The sequence below is a fragment of the Pristiophorus japonicus genome, chromosome 5 (genome assembly GCF_044704955.1).
Source record: "Pristiophorus japonicus isolate sPriJap1 chromosome 5, sPriJap1.hap1, whole genome shotgun sequence".
Classification (NCBI taxonomy): domain Eukaryota; kingdom Metazoa; phylum Chordata; class Chondrichthyes; family Pristiophoridae; genus Pristiophorus; species Pristiophorus japonicus.
This window is the reverse complement of record NC_091981.1, coordinates 204,483,269-204,501,363: the sequence shown is the minus strand read 5'-3', so window position 1 is coordinate 204,501,363 and position 18,095 is coordinate 204,483,269. Positions and strand designations below refer to the sequence as shown.

At 43.2% G+C, this 18,095-nt stretch overlaps 1 protein-coding gene across 3 annotated transcripts in view; it reads left to right on the top strand.

Annotated features, from left to right (window-relative positions):
* Nucleotides 1-18,095, top strand: part of LOC139263949 (polypeptide N-acetylgalactosaminyltransferase 15-like) — a 125,440-nt gene that overhangs the window by 87,856 nt on the left and 19,489 nt on the right. For 2 of the 3 annotated variants that reach the window (XM_070880035.1, XM_070880034.1), the window contains exons 6-9: nucleotides 5,381-5,575; nucleotides 16,102-16,251; nucleotides 16,772-16,873; nucleotides 17,147-17,290. In XM_070880035.1, the coding sequence (XP_070736136.1) occupies nucleotides 5,381-5,575; nucleotides 16,102-16,251; nucleotides 16,772-16,873; nucleotides 17,147-17,290 (591 nt within the window). The remainder of the gene's footprint in view (nucleotides 1-5,380; nucleotides 5,576-16,101; nucleotides 16,252-16,771; nucleotides 16,874-17,146; nucleotides 17,291-18,095) is intronic. The other variant, XM_070880036.1, reaches the window with a different exon arrangement.

The window sequence follows — 18,095 nt, the reverse complement described above, 5'->3', positions numbered from 1 at the left end:
AGGACCCGGCACCAAGCTCATGGTCTACAGAGCAGTAGTGATACACTGGAGAAGTACCATCAATGATTCCTCCACAAAATCCTGCAAATTCATTGACCGGATAGGCGCACCAACGTCAGTGTGCTCTCTCAGGCCAACATCCCCAGCATTGACCATGCTCGACCAGCTCCGCTGGATGGGCCGCATTGTTTGCATGCCCAATATTAGACTCCCAAAACAAGCACTCTACTTCGAGCTACAGCAGGTGAGCCCCAGGAGGGCAGAGAAAACGCTTCAAAGGCACTTTCAAAGCCTCCTTGAAGAAATGCAACATCCGCAACGACTCTTGGGAATGCCTAGCCCAAGACCGCTCAAAGTAGAGGAGGAGCATCCGAGAAGGCACCGAACGCTTGGAGTCTCTTCGCCGGGAGCTCACAGAAGCCAAGCACAAAAAGCGGAAGGAGCCTACGACAAGTCAAGCACCCCATCCACCCGTCCCTCCAACCACCGTCTGCCCACCTGTGACAGAGACTGTAGATCCCGCATTAGACTCACCAGTCACCTTAGAACTCATTTAAGTGTGCAAGCAAGTCATCCTCGAATCCGGGGGACTGCCTAAGAGAAGAAGGGTGGAGAGAATGTGGAGCTCACTACCACATGCACTGGTTGTGGCAAATATTATAGATACATTAAAGGGGAAGCTAGATAAGTACATGAGTGTGAAAAGAATAGAAATAAAATGTTGATAGGGTGAAATGAAGTAAGGTGGCAGGAGGCTCATGTGGAACATAAACACTGCCATAGGTCTGTTTGTTTCTGTGCTGTAAATTCTATAACATTAGTCCTTTGGTTCCAATTTCCCATTCAGCAGATTCATCGAAACATTTAAATTGTGCTTAATAATGACTAATGGCCTCTTTGGGGGAGAAATTTGGTCGCGCCTCTGTTGCGACGTTAATCCAGGCGGAGCGGTACTTTTAGCGCCTTGAAAACGTTTGTGCCTCCCGCCCAGAGATTCATCAGAATCGGTTGAAGAGCTGACAGGGCGATCAATCAGCCGTTGCACACCGGAGCTGGGGGGGGGTGATAACAACAGTTTGGTCAGTATATTTCGCGGACCCATTGTGCATGCGCGGAACTCCGAATCAGATCCCTGGAAAAACCGAGTCATAAAGGCGCGGCATAGTAGTGCACCCATTAAAGTTTTAGAAAAGACTTTTTCGCAAGCTGAATTGTTATGTCTATCTGTCGCTGCAAACTCGGAAGCTCATGCATCGTGCTGTGTGTAAACGTTGCACTGACTGTGACCTCCGAAGGAAGCGCTTCCTCATCCCTTTAAGTAGCCATCAGTTAACGACTCTGCAAGCCTGTACCGACTGTTTTTCCAGACATTGTTATTGGCAGGTGCTCAATGAGTTGCACACACCGAATTTACTGACCGGGGCGCATGCGTGCACGTTGCACCAGGAATACGTCAGCAGCCAGGTGGTAATAGTTTGTGACCCCGGTGAGCCTTGAATGAATTTTCCGTCAAGTCGCTAAAAGCTGCGCTCCCAGTCGCTAAGCTCTAAAGCTCACGTTAACGCTCTGGCCGCTAACTGAGGCTTTAGACAACCGAAAATCCAGCCCAATGTCCACTCCCTGTATTGTCAAGAGGTGATACATGGGGATCTGGTTGATCTCTTTCCTTTGGTTGAAACTCATTTATGCCATCCTAGAGATTGACCTGCGAGTGAACCAGCTTATTTCTACATCAGTCCAGTGGGACAGAACTTATAGCAGCTGCAGGAGAAGGAAAGGGTGCAGCAGGCACTCAGCCCAACCTAACGAAGCCCGGCACACTCGCCACACCAATACTATACCAACAGAATACACCTTCAAATCGAAATCCCACCCCACTGATAGCTCAGTAGGCACTGCATTGTGTGTGTAATGTCTGTAAGCTTGTAATGTCTGTAGCTCCACACGGTGGATGTGGACGTATTGTGCTACTGCAACTAAAGGGAATAAACAGTTAGCTTACAAGAACCAGGGAGTTCCGGAGACTTCTGCAGCTGTATCCATTTTAGAAAGACCTGTGTAGACAACCTGTGTAGAGTAGACAAAGATGGTTTACATCTAACCATGGGAAAATTGGATGCAATCAGAAATGCGCCCACTCCCAGGAATGTCACTGAACTTCGTTCATTCTTGGGTCTTTTGAACTATTATGGGAAGTTCCTACCAAATTTGGCGACAGTATTACATACACTGAATGAACTATTGTAAAAACAGGTCCTTTGGAAGTGGTCAAAAGAATGCGATACAGCATTCAAGGAGTGTTAAAGCAAATTGGTAGAGAGCACCATGTTAGTTCACTATGACATATCTAAGGAGATTAAGCTAGCATGTGATGCCTCTCTGTATGGAGTTGGGGCAGTAATCTCTCATGTATTAAGTAGTGGGGAGAAGAGACCAATTGCTTTTGCTTCACGCACTCTCAGTGCCAGTGAGAGTAATTATGCGCAAATCGAAAGGGAAGCTTTGGCATTAATTTTTGGGGTCAAGAAGTTTCACAAATACTTGTATGGTCATAAGTTTACCATCGTTACGGACCATAAGCCCCTAACAGCAATCCTCCATCCAAAGTCCCCAGTTCCAACATTAGCTGCAGCCCGAATGCAGAGATGGGCTTTGATTTTGTCAGCATATATATATGATATTGAATACAAATGATCAGCTGATTACAGTAATGCTGATGCAATGTATAGATTACCTTCCCCATCACAAGTTACACCTGATAGGGAAGAAATTTTCTATTTTTCATACATTGGTGAACTGCCAGTCACAGCTGAAGAGATTGGTAGAGCAACCAAACGTGACCCAGTGATGTCAAAAGTGTATGAGTATATTGCAAATGGATGGCGAAACCAGGCAACAAGCAAAGATATTCATCCATTCTTCATTCGTAGGAATGAATTATCAGTTGATAAAAATTGTATCATGTGGGGTGTAAGAGTGATTATACCAAATACATTCAGGTACAATTTATTAGCAGACCTCCATGACCAGCACCTGGGAATGTGCTTGACCAAGAGTTTTGCACGCAGTTATTTATGGTGGTACAACATGTCAATCGGTAAGCAGGCAACCACCATCAGTACCATTACAGCCATGGAAATGGCCTCCCATGGTGTAGCAAAGGCTACATATTGATCTTGCTGAGCTAGAAGGACAATTGTTCATTGTGATTGATAGCCATGCAAAGTGGGTAGAGGTGTTTCCAATGTGCAAAATAACAACAAGTAAAACATTAGACATTTTGCGAAGTTTATTTTCTTCATTTGGCCTCCCAGAAGAAATTGTTTCGGATAATGGATCACAATTTCATTTAGAAGAATTTGCACAGTTCACGAGCAAAAATGGTGTGAAACATACCAAGGTTCCATCATACCACCCTGCTTCGAATGGTGCAGCAGTGCGCACTGTACAAATTGTAAAACAAATGTTAGATCCAAATCCAAAGAAACGACAGTTGTCATTGGATCACAAATTGGCTAATTTTTTGATTACATATCATAATACTCCTCATACAACTACTGGTAGAACACCAGCAGAGTTGTTTCTCAAATGACAGCCACGAACCAGATTCTCGTTGTTAAAACCAAACTTGGCACAGTCATTAGAAGAGACACAATTAAGACAGAGAGAGAATCATGATAGAGGTCGAGTAAAAGAGAGAAGTGTGAAATTAAATCAGAAGGTGAGAGTGAAGAATCATCATCATAAATGGGTAAAGTGGTTACTAGGAAGAGTAGTGAAGATATGTGGTCCTCGTACATATTTGGTCAAGATGTTTGATAATGGACAGGTTAGGTTTGTTCATATTGATCATATTTTACCTACAGACATGGAAGGAGTTGAAGGTGGGAATGATTCACTTATTTCTGACTCATCAGATAGTTTTGATACACCAGGAGCATATCCTACATCTAATGTACTAGAAACAAATCCAAGAGAAAATCAGAATGTAAGTCTGAGTCCAAGTCAGGAAAACAAAGAGTCTAAAGTTATAGTGAGTTTAAATGAAAATCAAGGAAATTCTGTGGAGGAAAATGTTCCTCAGGATGAGCCTCAAATGAGTTTAGATTCGACACCATGTTTGGAAGGTTCTGTTCGAGAGCAAAGGTATCCTCTTCAAAACAGAAAACAAGTGGTTAAGTTAAATTTGTAAATATGGCAAAATAAGTCCATATCCTTTGTTATATATAAACATGCAAGTTATGTATGATGCTTCTTATAATAACTTCTTCATTAAGGAGGGAGAAGTGTAATGTCTGTAAGCTTGTAATGTCTGTAGCTTCACACGGTGGATGTGGACGTATTGTGTTACTGCAAGTAATGGGAATAAATAGTCAGCTTACAAGAACCAGGAAGTTCCGGAGACTTCTGCAGTTGCATCCATTTTTGAAAGACCTGTGTGTGCTGTGCTCTGTAAATGTATCACAGTCTGGTATGGCACTGAGCCATGAAGACCCAGCAGGAAATCCGAGGTATGACCCCTGCTCAGTGCTAAGTTCGCTGTCTCTGAGCTGTTGTTGGATGTTCTAGAATTAAACTTAGTGCTGCTGGGAAATAACACTGATAGTGGTCATGGAGCATTATTAACAGATGTTCTGGCAAGGTGAGGAGCATGCCTCCTCTTGGTGAAAACAAAGGACCAACATTTCTGGACAAAAAAGCAAGACAGTAACAATTAAATTTGTCTTGGGCAGTAGCAAATCGGCAGTCAGATGGAAAAGAAAATGTGGCGGAGTGTGAAACAGGCTGCCAATTCTTTATTGCCTGTTTTGTGCTACTGCAAGGACGGATTACCCTAACTACCTGTGTGTATTTAATTGGGCTCCAGGAGCAGTATAAGAGCAGAAGCACTGCAGCAGCAAGCAAGCAAGTACTGGAGAGTTAATTGGATGAAGGTATGCATTGACCTGTAAAGCCGACGGACTTGCTCTCTTTCCCTGACATAGAACTCACCTTGGTCAATGAGTGTCAGATCTCAGGATCAGGAGGTACATTGTGAATGCAGCTTCTAGTATAGGATATAAAGTCAAATTATGCAAAGTGCACTGTGCTTCTTAAAGGGCCAATAGAGGTTTTTACTTTCCAGTAAGTCGCTTCCAGACTAAAAGCTGATGACTCTGAAACAAAAATTGTAGTTTCCTTTTGGTCAGGAATACTGATCACATTGAACCAATGCAATCTTTATCGGACGTATGCTGCTCAAAGCACATCATGAATCTGTCCAAATAAATTATGAGGTGAATCATTGGCAGAAAAATGGGTTAAGATCCAAACAAAATTATCAAAATCTTTTGTGATCCAATTGTATTATGTTTATTTTAGATGGTATTCCTTCTTTCAGGTCTGGCTCTGTGGTGGTTCAGTGGAGGTCCTTCCCTGCTCCAGGGTTGGTCATGTGTACCGGAAACATGTCCCATACTCCCTACCAGATGAAGAGATTATGGTGAAAAACAAAATCCGCGTTGCTGAGGTTTGGCTGGGTTCCTTCAAGGAGATCTTCTACCAGCGAGACACGCCTGCATATGTGCTCAGTAAGGTCAGCGAGTCATTCTTGCATTGCTCACTTAAAAACAGCTGATTTAATATTTCCCTCAAGTACAGACAAGTGGGCTTAGAAATTAGTCTGTGCTGCACCTGAATTTCTGGGCTGTGGTCCAGCAGCAGTGACAGGGTTCTTTGATTTATTCAAATAAAAAGATACAATTAAATAAAAATAAAGTCATATTTTAGCCACATATGAATAAGTATTTTAATGAATAATAACTTTGGCATTCTCTGCCCCAGAGGGCTGTGGATGCTGAGTTTGGATATATTCAAGGCTGAGATAGATAGATTTTTGGACTCTTGAGGAATCAAGAGATATGGAGATCGGGCGGGAAAGTGAGGTCGATGATCAGCCATGATCTTATTGACTAGCGGAGCAGACTCAAGGGGCCGTATGGCCTATTCCTGCTCCTATTTTTTATGTTCTTATATTTATCCATTAAAAGGATGAACCAAAATTCAGCACTGAATCTGATGGAACAAAGACTTCCACTACCAGACAATTGAAATAATTCAGGCACTGATTTTAAATGAAGGGGGAGAAATTCAGGAGCATCCCATTTGGGGCGTTAACTTTTAAAAGTAGAAAAAATTAGCACTAACCTTTTCCTACTTTAAAAAAATTCAGGGGTAGCCCTCCAGGAAGGAAGTGGAGAGCTAAATCAGGAGCTCCACTTCCTTCCTGGAGCACAATCGGCAGCAGACGGGGCAGTAAGTGGAGCACTGGGCCATGCAGTGTTGCCGCATTGAAAGGCTCCTTCTCTCCCTTAAAGGGAAGGGTCAATGCTGCAGACTCTACAACAAAAAACTTACCCCTCACTGACAGCAGCCATGATCCCACCCATCAGCCCAATGCACTCAAGCAGAGTGCCGGGCTGATCGATCACGGGCAAAGATCACGGCCAGAAGCATGAAAGAGAGATGATAAATTTTTTTTTTTACTTAACCTCGGCCACCTCGCCTTTAAATATTGCCCACGAAGCGCCCGGCGATGCTGCAAGGGGCGGACCCGAAGTTCAGGTGCGGGGCGCTACCGGGGCGATGCGCACAGCGATGAGACACGATCTCCAGGTGAAGGAGAACATGGTGCAATGCCACACCACCACTGCAAACCTCCCACTAAATATGGCAGGAGCCGATGTTATTGCTGCACCTGGTCGGAACCCAGTTAGTGCCACATTTTGGGCCCCCAGAGGCAATAACGAGAGTCGCTAAGGAGGCCAATTTCTCGGCCTAAATGCCTGATGAATACTGAGCGATCACCCAAAGAAGAAGGGATGGATTTTGCAGGGGGTTAGCGGGCACGATTGGTGGCTGGTCGGGTGGGAAAGTGTTTTTTCACCCTTGCAGTTTGGGACCCCACTGTGAACTCGCCAACACACGCCTTTTCCAAATGTCAGGTCTGTTAGCACTGAGCAGACCCGACACGCAGTGGTGGGGGGAGGCAATTAAAATCATTAGTGGCTTGCCAGCAGCCATTTAACAATGTTTTTTTCCCCAGCTTTTTGAATTTGACAGGTTGCTCACCAGTTTCCCGCTGTGCCTAAACCTCGTCTGTGAAGCTGAGGCAGGAGGTCAGTGGCCATTGAATCAGCTTATGAGTTGACAGCTTCAGATGTCAAATCAAAACTCCCAGTTGATTGTGAAATCTTCCCTTAACCACTAGTTTCTCTAAACTGCATTGCCACTACAGATTCAGAATGCTGCAAGTTTTTACACAAGTCTCCATCCAATCTGATCTCATTACTTAATTGACAGATTGCTTCTGTCATCTCGACTTCACCTGCCACCTATTCCATCAGCACGGGTGCCATTGAAACTCTCTCACCTTGGTTCTCAGAATCCCACCACGATCAGCCCCAATACCAGCATCACCAGGCACACAGCAGTATCAACAACAACACCAACTTTCTGTGCAATCAACTGACGCTGTACACACACAGGGCATCAGCACCTGAGCACACTGATGCTTGGGAGGCCAGGGATGGTCTCACCATGGCCAGATTCTCTTCACTTGATGCTGCACACCTGACTGCCACATGATGCTTCGGGTTGGCACCACCCCACACCATCCCTACAAAGTCCAAGTCATTCCTTTCACCCTCATCATCATTGCGGGGGGGGGGGGGGGCGGGGGGCACCGTTATGTCTGACCATTCACAGCAACTCACTAAGCCACTTCCAAATGTGCACATGAATCTGTCCAACAATGTAACGTGTTCAGAATAAAGGTTTCAGTGTTTGACACCACATTAACAGAAACCATACATGAACATTGCAAAACACCTAAGTGCCTACCCTTGTGTGTTGTTAGTTGGTATGATTGCATTAGGATGAGGGTGAGTGTGAGGGGTGGCTAGTGAGATGAGGATGTAATAATGTAGATAGAGAGGAATGTGTGAAGCTGCAAGGTAAGTTGGTGTGAGTAAGGATATGCAGGAGTAGGGTAGGGAAGGCAGAGTGATGGGAGGCACAGCAGGATGATGTGTGGTTTTGTACTGACGTTTCGTGATCTACTGAGAACATTGAAATGTTTGCGCCACTGCTGCCAGGTCCTACTGACCACATCCCTGCTTGTGCCCTCCTCTGCAATGTGTAACCAGGCTGTGTTGATCTCCTAGGGAGGTCTCTTTCATCCATTGGAAGGGAAGAGAACCTCCCTGTGTGCTGTGACTCTGCCCATAAGCATGGGAGAGCCCATGTGCAGCCCTGCACCTCTGTGCAGTGCTTGTCAGTGTTTGTAGTATCTCAATGCTGTAGAACACTAACAGCACAAATGTCAAATTAAAGTTGGCCATGGTCCCTTTAAAGAAACCGGCTGATGATGCATGATCAAATGATGTCACCAGACCCGCTTCCTCTAATTGGCCGGGAAACACACTGGGCGGTTTAACAGCCCATTCAAGGTAAATTCATTCTACACAGTGGCCTGGAACCGGCAGCGGTTTGAGACCAACCGCCAACATCGCCCGCCACGGACCCGCCGAGGTTCATAAAATCCAGCCCTCTGTAGAAATTGCTGTCACCAATGCTATGCGCTTGTGTCATATTTTTGTTCCTACTATTTTAAAGGATGCATTAGTTCAATCATTTTTAAATGGAGTGTCTTCAGCTGCCTCGGTCCAACGCTCTTGAATTCTCTCCTTTAACCCCTTCACCTTTCCACCTCCTTCTTCTCTGTTAAGACCCTCCTTAAAACCTAACTCTTTAACCAATCTTTTGGTCACAACTCCTAATAGCTCCTTCTTCGGCTTGGCACGAATTCTTTGATTACGTCTCCATGAAGCACTTTGGAAAGGTTTGTTATGTTAAAAATACAATACAAAGGCAAGCAATGATTTCAGGTTTCATTCAGAAGCAGATTCTTGCTGTTTGATTTTCAATACCTGGAGTTGGACTTATTTCTATTACAGGAGATACTATTATACCCCAATCTTAATGGATGAAAAATAATACTTAAACCTTTAGCAGATTTAAATTTGTTTATTGCATTTCCATTCAATTGTGCCTCCTGTTAGGGCTTAGAATATCTTAAATGCTAGAATTTACTACTGTTAATGTTGTTGTAAGAATGCTCAACGGACACATATCAAGTTCTTCTCAATGGAGGCATTAACCTTTTAAAAATTAGTTCAGAGAAGATCATATCGGATTTGTCCAGTTATCCTGGGCTGAGTGATGACATTAAGCCTTGTTGCCACTTTTCACACAAACCTTTCTACACTTGAACTGTTAATTATGTATTGCAGGAAAATTCATGTTATGAAGGACATTTGATGGTTACCAATATATAGCATCTGGGAAACGCAAGAGCTGAGTAGATTGATTATATTCAGGTTTATCTGAATAAAAACATCACAGCTTTAGTTGCTGGAATATATGCGTTTTGATTTTATGCCTATTTGGCCCAGCTCTATATGATAGACATATCAGTAAATAGTCAAGTAGTTCATAATAGTTTCACTAATCTCCTCAGGTATCTAAACTAAAAGTTCTGAAAGTTTACGGTCTATTGACCGTTTATAAATGGCCTAAATTATAACTAGGCTATTTTTATGCTAGATCAAATCATACTCACATAAACATTTAAAACTTCTTTAAATTTTATTGAATTGGTGATGAAGCAATATTTTCTGAACAGAATGTAAGCAAACTAGGATAAAGCAATATTATGAAAAATTCAAACTTAACTAATGTGGACAAAGTGTTTTACTTTGATTCTGTTGGAGATTATAGATAATATAATAGATAGTAACAAGCAAACATGAGGAAAGTGTAGAAATGAGATTTGTGATCAAGGTGTTGGAGATATTTGCAGTGACAGCTTGGAAGGATCCAGTGGTGTAAAAGTTCAGGGCGATTGTAATTTTGGATGCAATGCTCAGGACTGTCCTCACCCATGTTTGTGGCTCTGAGTCTGCCTGCTGGAGATTGCAGAGCTCCGTGACTACGTCCTTGCGGAATCGTAGTCTGTGCAGGCACTGATCATCATTCAGGTCCCTGTATGAGAATGGGTGACGGAAAACCCTTTGTCAATATGGCCTTCTGCCCCCACGTCTGCAGCCGTCTTTCTCTCTGTTCTGCCTCATTGGCTTCTCCCTGCTGGTCTGCTTGGTCCTCCGCCTCTGCAGGCTGCTGCCTCTGCTGCAGGCTGCCTCCTGTCCTGCTGGCCCAGTATGTGGTGCGATGGGTCCGCGTACCTCACTCTCCTCCTTAAGGGAAGCTCATGCTGAGAGCCTTCTTGTGGCAGCTCTCTGGCCTCACCTCTGTCGCCATCTCCCTGGCCCTCTCCATGCTGGGCCTCCATGATTGCTGCATCCCTTGCCCGCTGCCTCTGTAGCTATTGGACCCGGCGCCATCTTCTCCTGCGTGCCTCGGCGGCATGCACAATGTGCAGAAGGCGTTGGCCTGCCAGCACTGCCCCCATTTCCAATCCCTTCCCAAGCCCAGCCTCCTCGATGTCGGCTCCCTATTCTGCAGGTGGAGGCGCCTCCAGCACTCGCAAACAATCGTGCACTGTAGTACTATCCCCGCACTGGTCTCAAAGACGGTGAAAAAGTCACCGACACAAATGAACCAACACCAACACACCTTTAAGGAACACTGGCGGTGTGCATCAGGAACTAGGCAGCGACCAAAAAAACCTACTCTTGGCACCGTTGAGCGGTCAACAGATTTTTTGAGCGGAATGTGTCTTCTGGCCCGGGACCTCGGCGGTGCGCACTCTGATGACGCACTTAGCAGTTCTGACCTGCAGCGCGGCGGAAGTGGAAGCGATGCGGTTATGCTCACCGCCGGGAAACCGTGGCAGGGCAATTAGGCAAGCGGCGGCCATTCCACGAAAAGTCGGCGGCCATTCCACTCCGCAGCGTGGCCGCCAATTTCTGGTGGTAAGAGCCCTTAAGGGCCCCATTCTGTTTAGTGCCAAAGTGGAAAGAGGTAGTCTGATTAAAAACATGCAAGGATTCACAAATTCTTAAGGCCAGCTCAGTACGTGCAAATGATATGATGCTGGGTTATAATGTAATTTACTTCATTAGATTCCTTGCTGCCGGAACGTACTTGGAAAATTGCCTCCTTTTTTTGGTCAGCCAGGTGCCTGACACATGCAAAAAAACCGTCACCATGTTTGAGAGTTTCCAAATCAAGCTATTGAGAAATCTATCCAGATAATGAGCAGGGTGGATAAGGGGGAACCAGTGGATGTGGTGTATTTGGACTTCCAGAAGGCATTCGATAAGATGCCACATAAAAGGTTACTGCACAAGATAAAAGTTCACAGGGTTGGGGGTAATATATTAGCATGGATAGAGGATTGGCTAACGAACAGAAAACAGAGAACCGGGATAAATGGGTCATTCTCCGGTTGGCAAACGGTGACTAGTGGGGTGCCACAGGGATCGGTGCTGGGGCCTCAACTATTTACAATCTATATTAATGACTTGGATGAAGGGACCGATTGTAATGTAACCAAGTTTGATGATGATACAAAGCAAATTGTGAGGCGGACACAAAAATCTGCAAAGGGATATAGACAGGCTAAGTGAGTGGGCATGAGCCAAAGCTTAGTAACCCCCGCCAAGGCTGCTAGAATTTAACCAGCTAAAATCATGCAGCTTACTATCACAGAGTTTGCCCAACCAGGGTCACCCTACCCATTAGGGCATTAGTGTATAAGGTTATCTGGAGAATCGGGAAAGGGTCCCAGACGCCAGTGACAGGTCTACTCTTCCAAGTTTCATTAGCAAGCCAAACTGCCTGGTCAATCATCAACAGTACACTAGAGCTCAATGGACGTGCCGTGCTCAGGAATCAGATTACCAAGCCTGCTATAGAACTTCCAATCTTCCATTATCTGAGGTACCATCTTAGTGCCATCTGAACCTTTTAGAGACCCACATACTCCTTCCCAAGGTAGATAGTCACTAATGGGTTAATAGCCAACCAACAAGTGTAATTCTGAGCCCTCAGTAGGCAGACAGTAGGCAACACAAGCTCTTCGACGAGCATGGTAAGCATAAATTGTGTGAGTGGGTTGCCACCATTGCATGTTGACCACAGCATAGACACATCCCTTACCTCACTGAATGGTTAGAGGTGCAGAGCTTCAGCAGCAGCTGCTTGTCTTAAACCCAATCATGGTAGGTGTCAACCCTGGACATATGAATAAGTGTTCTTATATGCAGTGCCCAAGAAATGCCTTCCAGGTCTTTATTGTTCCAAGTCTCAGTCATCTCAGAGACAGATATCCCTTTAGTGCCATTTAAAGACCTGTGCAGAATGGTTTGAAATGGTATTTAGGATAGTGACATTCCTGATCACTTATGTAGCTCATAAACATAATGGCTCGGAGATTGCGGTAGGTAATGATGGTGAACTGTCAGCGTTCGCTGTCATTACCCCTCTGAAACTGACTGCAACATTTAGATCACGCACAACTAAACAGGGAAATCCTGAAGTTGCAGTCAGTCATTCACTGCTCCGACACTGGCTGCACTGTGGATGCCCCCACCCCCAGAGCTGGCAAGCAATGTAATCAGTGTAATCAGTAAAACTGACAAAAACTTCCACTGTAATATCCCTGTTAAATACCTCATTAAATGTTAAACCTTGTTGGTATAGGTGTAACTGAGGTTTTAACAGCATATTGACAACTAAACGAATGTTCTGAAAAATGAATTTTTATATTTGCGGATTGTTAAGAACATAAGAACATAGAATTAGGAACAGGAGTAGGCCATCTAGCCCCTCGAGCCTGCTCCGCCATTCAACAAGATCATGGCTGATCTAGCCGTGGACTCAGCTCCACTTACCCGCCCGCTCCCTGTAACCCTTAATTTCCTTATTGGTTAAAAATCTATCGATCTGTGATTTGAATACATTCAATGAGCTAGCCTCAACTGCTTTCTTGGGCAGAGAATTCCACAGATTCACAACCCTCTGGGAGAAGAAATTCCTTCTCAACTCGGTTTTAAATTGGCTCCCCCGTATTTTGAGGCTGTGCCCCCTAGTTCTAGTCTCCCCGACCAGTGGAAACAACCTCTCTGCCTCTATCTTGTCTATCCCTTTCATTATTTTAAATGTTTCTATAAGATCACCCCTCATCCTTCTGAACTCCAGCGAGTATAATCTATCATTATAAGATAATCCCCTCATCTCCGGCATCAGCCTAGTGAATTGTCTCTGTACCCCCTCCAAGGCTAGTATATCCTTCCTTAAGTAAGGTGACCAAAACTGCATGCAGTACTCCAGGTGTGGCCTCACCAATACCCTGTACAGTTGCAGCAGGACCTCCCTGCTTTTGTACTCCATCCCTCTCGCAATGAAGGCCAACATTCCATTCGCCTTCCTGATTACCTGCTGCACCTGCAAACTAACTTTTTGGGATTCATGCACAAGGACCCCCAGGTCCCTCTGCACTGCAGCATGTTGTAATTTCTCCCCATTCAAATAATATTCCCTTTTACTGTTTTTTTTTTCCAAGGCGGATGACCTCACATTTTCTGACATTGTATTCCATCTGCCAAACCTTAGCCCATTCGTTTAACCTATCTAAATCTCTTTGCAGCCTCTCTGTGTCCTCTACACAACCTGCTTTCCCACTAATCTTTGTGTCATCTGCAAATTTTGTTACACTACACTCTGTTCCCTCTTCCAGGTCATCTATGTATATTGTAAATAGTTGTGGTCCCAGCACCGATCCCTGTGGCACACCACTAACCACCGATTTCCAACCCGAAAAGGACCCATTTATCCCGACTCTCTACTTTCTGTTAGCCAGCCAATTCTCGATCCATGCTAATACATTTCCTCTGACTCCGCGGACCTTTATCTTCTGCAGTAACCTTTTGTGTGGCACCTTATCGAATGCCTTTTGGAAATCTAAATAAATTTCTCCATTGTGATAAAAATAAGGCTTTTTCCTTATCCCCACGTGAAAGTCCCAATCTTTATTTCGCTCTCTAACATTATTAAAAAGTGGGGATAAAAGCAGCTTCTCATTTCCTGGCTTGCTGTGTGTGAGAATTCTGCAATGTGATTGGTTGCTTAAACAGCTTGTGATATCACTGCAGCACTTTGTTGGGAATCCCCATTACACTGCGCTACAATGAATTGCACGTCGAGAAAGGCAAACTTCTCACCACAGAGATTGCAAGACCTCTAAGGGAAGCTTTCTCTGGGACCAGCGGTGAACGCCTTTGCTTTGCAAAATATGAGCCATAGTATATGGTTGTAATCCTCACCTGTAGCCATTTATTCCTCAATAACCATGGTGCCACAAAGATTATGGAAAACAAATGCATGGAATAACTTTGGCCTTTCTGTATATTCCAAACGAAGCACATTTCCTATATTATGTTTGACATGGCACCAAAATGCTTTTCATGGGCTTGATTTTCTCCAATGCCATTTTTTGGCATATTTGAAGAATTAAGCCCGTTTTTTTGGGGCCTGACCCGGCAAAAAAAAAAAGTTGAAAGTTTCCCCGTTTTAACTTGTGAATGTGGCCCAGCACCCATTGTCCTTAAGCTCTGTGGGTGGAGCCTAAGATGTGTGCCAAGAAGATCGGGTTGCCAGGGTAACGAGGGACATACTGAGGGCTGAGGCTGGAAAGTGAAACATGCAAGACATTCTTGTCAGCTCACAGCAACCTGCACATTGTAGCTTACCAACATGAAAATATTAAAGAGTCTTTGTGCCAAAAGTAAACTGAATTGGAAAGGGCCCCCCCCCCCTCCCCCACTGCTGGTACCCAGTGTTGCTCCTAGATAATGGCTTCGGTCTTCCCAATATTTCATTGGAGAACATTTCTGCTCATCCAGTACTATGGGAAAATACAAAATGATACCCCTCTTCTTCATGAATTTAACTATCTTTTATCGACTGCGCTGGCATCCAGTGCACACAACCTGCACATGGTGACAGATGAAAACAATACTCTGCGCAGGTGTATTAAAATATCCTAAACTTTTCTGAATAGATATCATATATATCTTCAGAGAGATAGATCATGATCTCAGTCCAATGCATTTGGAGTTACTCTGCGTCTGGTTGAAAGCTGCATAGTATTCATTTAACACCAAATACAAATTAGAAAATATTTTCTACACTCTATCATTGTCTCCCAACTCTTAATAATTTGCCACAATAATTGCCTATATCGTATTTCATAATATTTTAGTTTGGCAGATTTTCTAGTTTATTTATCTGTTGCAAATCAAGCTTTTTAAAACCTTCATTTATCTTTGGTTTAAAGGGGCAGCAATTTCATGAAATAAATGTTTAATAAAGCTCTTTTTTCAAACAGCAAAACAGGATGCAAAGGCCGAAAAAAGAACCAGAAGCACTGCGCTCCGTTTTCTCCATGGGACCATCTGGCACAAAGTGCACAGCCAAGCATTTTAACACAATGCACCTTTTCTGTGTTGTGTTTTGAAATAAACAAAATAAGCTTGCTGAAGACCTTTTCATGCAGTCTAAAAAAGTCTAAATGAGAAACTGATTTTGTCATCCAATTTAATATGATCTGATCATACTGTAGGAACATAGGAATTTCTAGACAAAAAAAGACCAAGGTCTATGTAGTTCCTATCCTATCATCCTAGTACAGGCAGTCACATGATACAACAATATGGAGTTGCTGATTAATCATGGCAATGAATCTCCATCGATTAGTCTATAACAGACCCAGACATGAGACGAGAGAAAACCCCAGTACTGGAACCGTAGGTCCAAAGTCATCTGTTCCTCCCAAGCCTGCTACACTTAGCAAATGTCATGTCAGAAATGACTCATATGCTGTATCCCACAGTACTATTTTCTGAAAGAAATCGATCTACTCGAACTACATTACAAAGGGCTTTAAAATATTGCTCGATATGTTTCTTGAATTAAAAACAGACAAAAGCTGGAAATGCATGGCAGTGCAGTCAGCATCTGAACGGAAAGGAATGGTTAATGTTTCAGTTGAAACAATTCAGCTAATTTCAGGTATTTATTTCTCTCTGTTTTTGGTAGGCTGAGGTGCCTGACTGTATGGAGCGACTGCAGCTGCGCAAGAGGCTAAGCTGTAAGAATTTTCATTGGTTTTTAACTAACATCTACCCAGAGCTCTATGTGCCTGAGGAGAAACCAGGATATTCTGGGGAGGCAAGACAAAGGTTTTTGGTATTTTATCTAACTTTCTATTTGCTATTCTTACTATTGAAATAAGTTAGTAGTGGCAAGTTTTCTCAATGATGTTTCAATTATTCTTTTTGGCTCATTTGCCAGTTATAAACAGAGAGAATTTTTTTTTGGAAACAAACCGTTTTTAATAATAACAATATAAACAAAATACTACAGGTGCTTGAAATCTGAAAAATACTTATTGCATATAAATAAAAAAGTTTTTACTAATAGTTTGTTATAATAAGCTTCATTGAATCTTATTTATTTTCTTTCAAAGGCATCTTCAATGTCACAATCCATGGAAGAAAACTGATTGCATTCTAAATTTAATTTGCAGTTATTTTATCAGAAAACATATTAAACGTACTCACTATGTAATTAATTGTTTTTTCTAAATTGACTGCAACTCTTAGTTGTCCTATTTTGAACATAGAACAAAATGCACTAAGCAACAGAAATGAAGCAAGAATACTGACGACAAATGTCCTCATTCTATGCACTTCCTTTTTGCTTCCAGCTCTACAACATCGGCACAGGCTATTGTGCAGATTATGAGACCAAATGGAGCACAGGTGGATATCCAGTTGCACTTGCTCCATGCAGTGGCAATGGGAATCAGGTAATGTCTGAAGTACATCATATTCCATGCGTGTTTCACTATTAAATATAAAACATGCCATTTGAAAAATTAACAAGTGTGTTGCTGTCATGGCTTAAAATATTGCGTCAAATTATCCTGTCTATGTACAATTGAATAATTATTTTAATAGCGACCTTGCTAGGTTGCAATTAGCATAAGCTTGGCTTATTCCATAGTCGGTTATACACAGTCCTAATGCATCACTACACAATGCAGTAATGTTAACAAACCTATTATTCTTTTTTCACACAGCACTTTGAATATAACAGTGTAAGAGAAATCCGGTTTGGTGCCATTGTGCAATTTTGCATTGATGTTAGAAATGAACAGGTCATATTGCAGGACTGTACCAGAGAGAACAGGATGGAATCGCAACAGCAATGGGATGTACAAAAGGTATGTCAGGCTCCAACAATTTACTTGACATATATAAATAACTAATTGTACTCTGTGCAAGTACACTCTACTCCTCTGAATCCAAAGTCACTCCATTCAAACCATACAATCATAGAATGATATAGCACAGAAGGAGGCCATTTGGCCCATTGTGCCTGTACTGACACTTTCCCCATAGCCCTGTAAATATTTTCCCATCAAGAATTTATCCAAGTCTCTTTTGAATGTTATTATTGAATCTGTTTCTACCACCCTTTCAGGCAGTGCATTCCAGATTACAGCAACGCGCTGTTTAAAAAAAAATGTTTCTTCATCTTGCCCCTGGTTCTTTCGCCAATCACCTTAATTCTGCGTCCTCTTGTTAATGACCCTACTGTCAGTGAAAACTGTTTCTCCTTATTTACTCTAACAAAACCGTTCATGATTTTGAACACCTCTATCAGATCTCCTCTTAACCTTCTCTGCTCTAAAGAGAACAAACTCAGCTTCTGCAGTTTCTCACATAACTGAAGTTCCTCATCCTTGCTATCATTCTAGTAAATCACTTCTGCACCCTCTCTAAGGCCTTGACATCCTTCCTAAAGTGTGGTGCCCAAGATTGAACACGATACTCCAGCTGAGACCGAACCAATGTTTCATAAAGATTTAGCAAAACTTCCTTGATTTTGTACTCTGTGCTTCTACTCATAAAGCCAAGGTTCCCACATGCCTTTCTAACAGCCTTCTTAACTTGTCCTGCCATCTTCAAAGATTTGTGTACATACACTCCTGCTCCTGCACCCCTTTAAAGTTGTACCATTTAGTT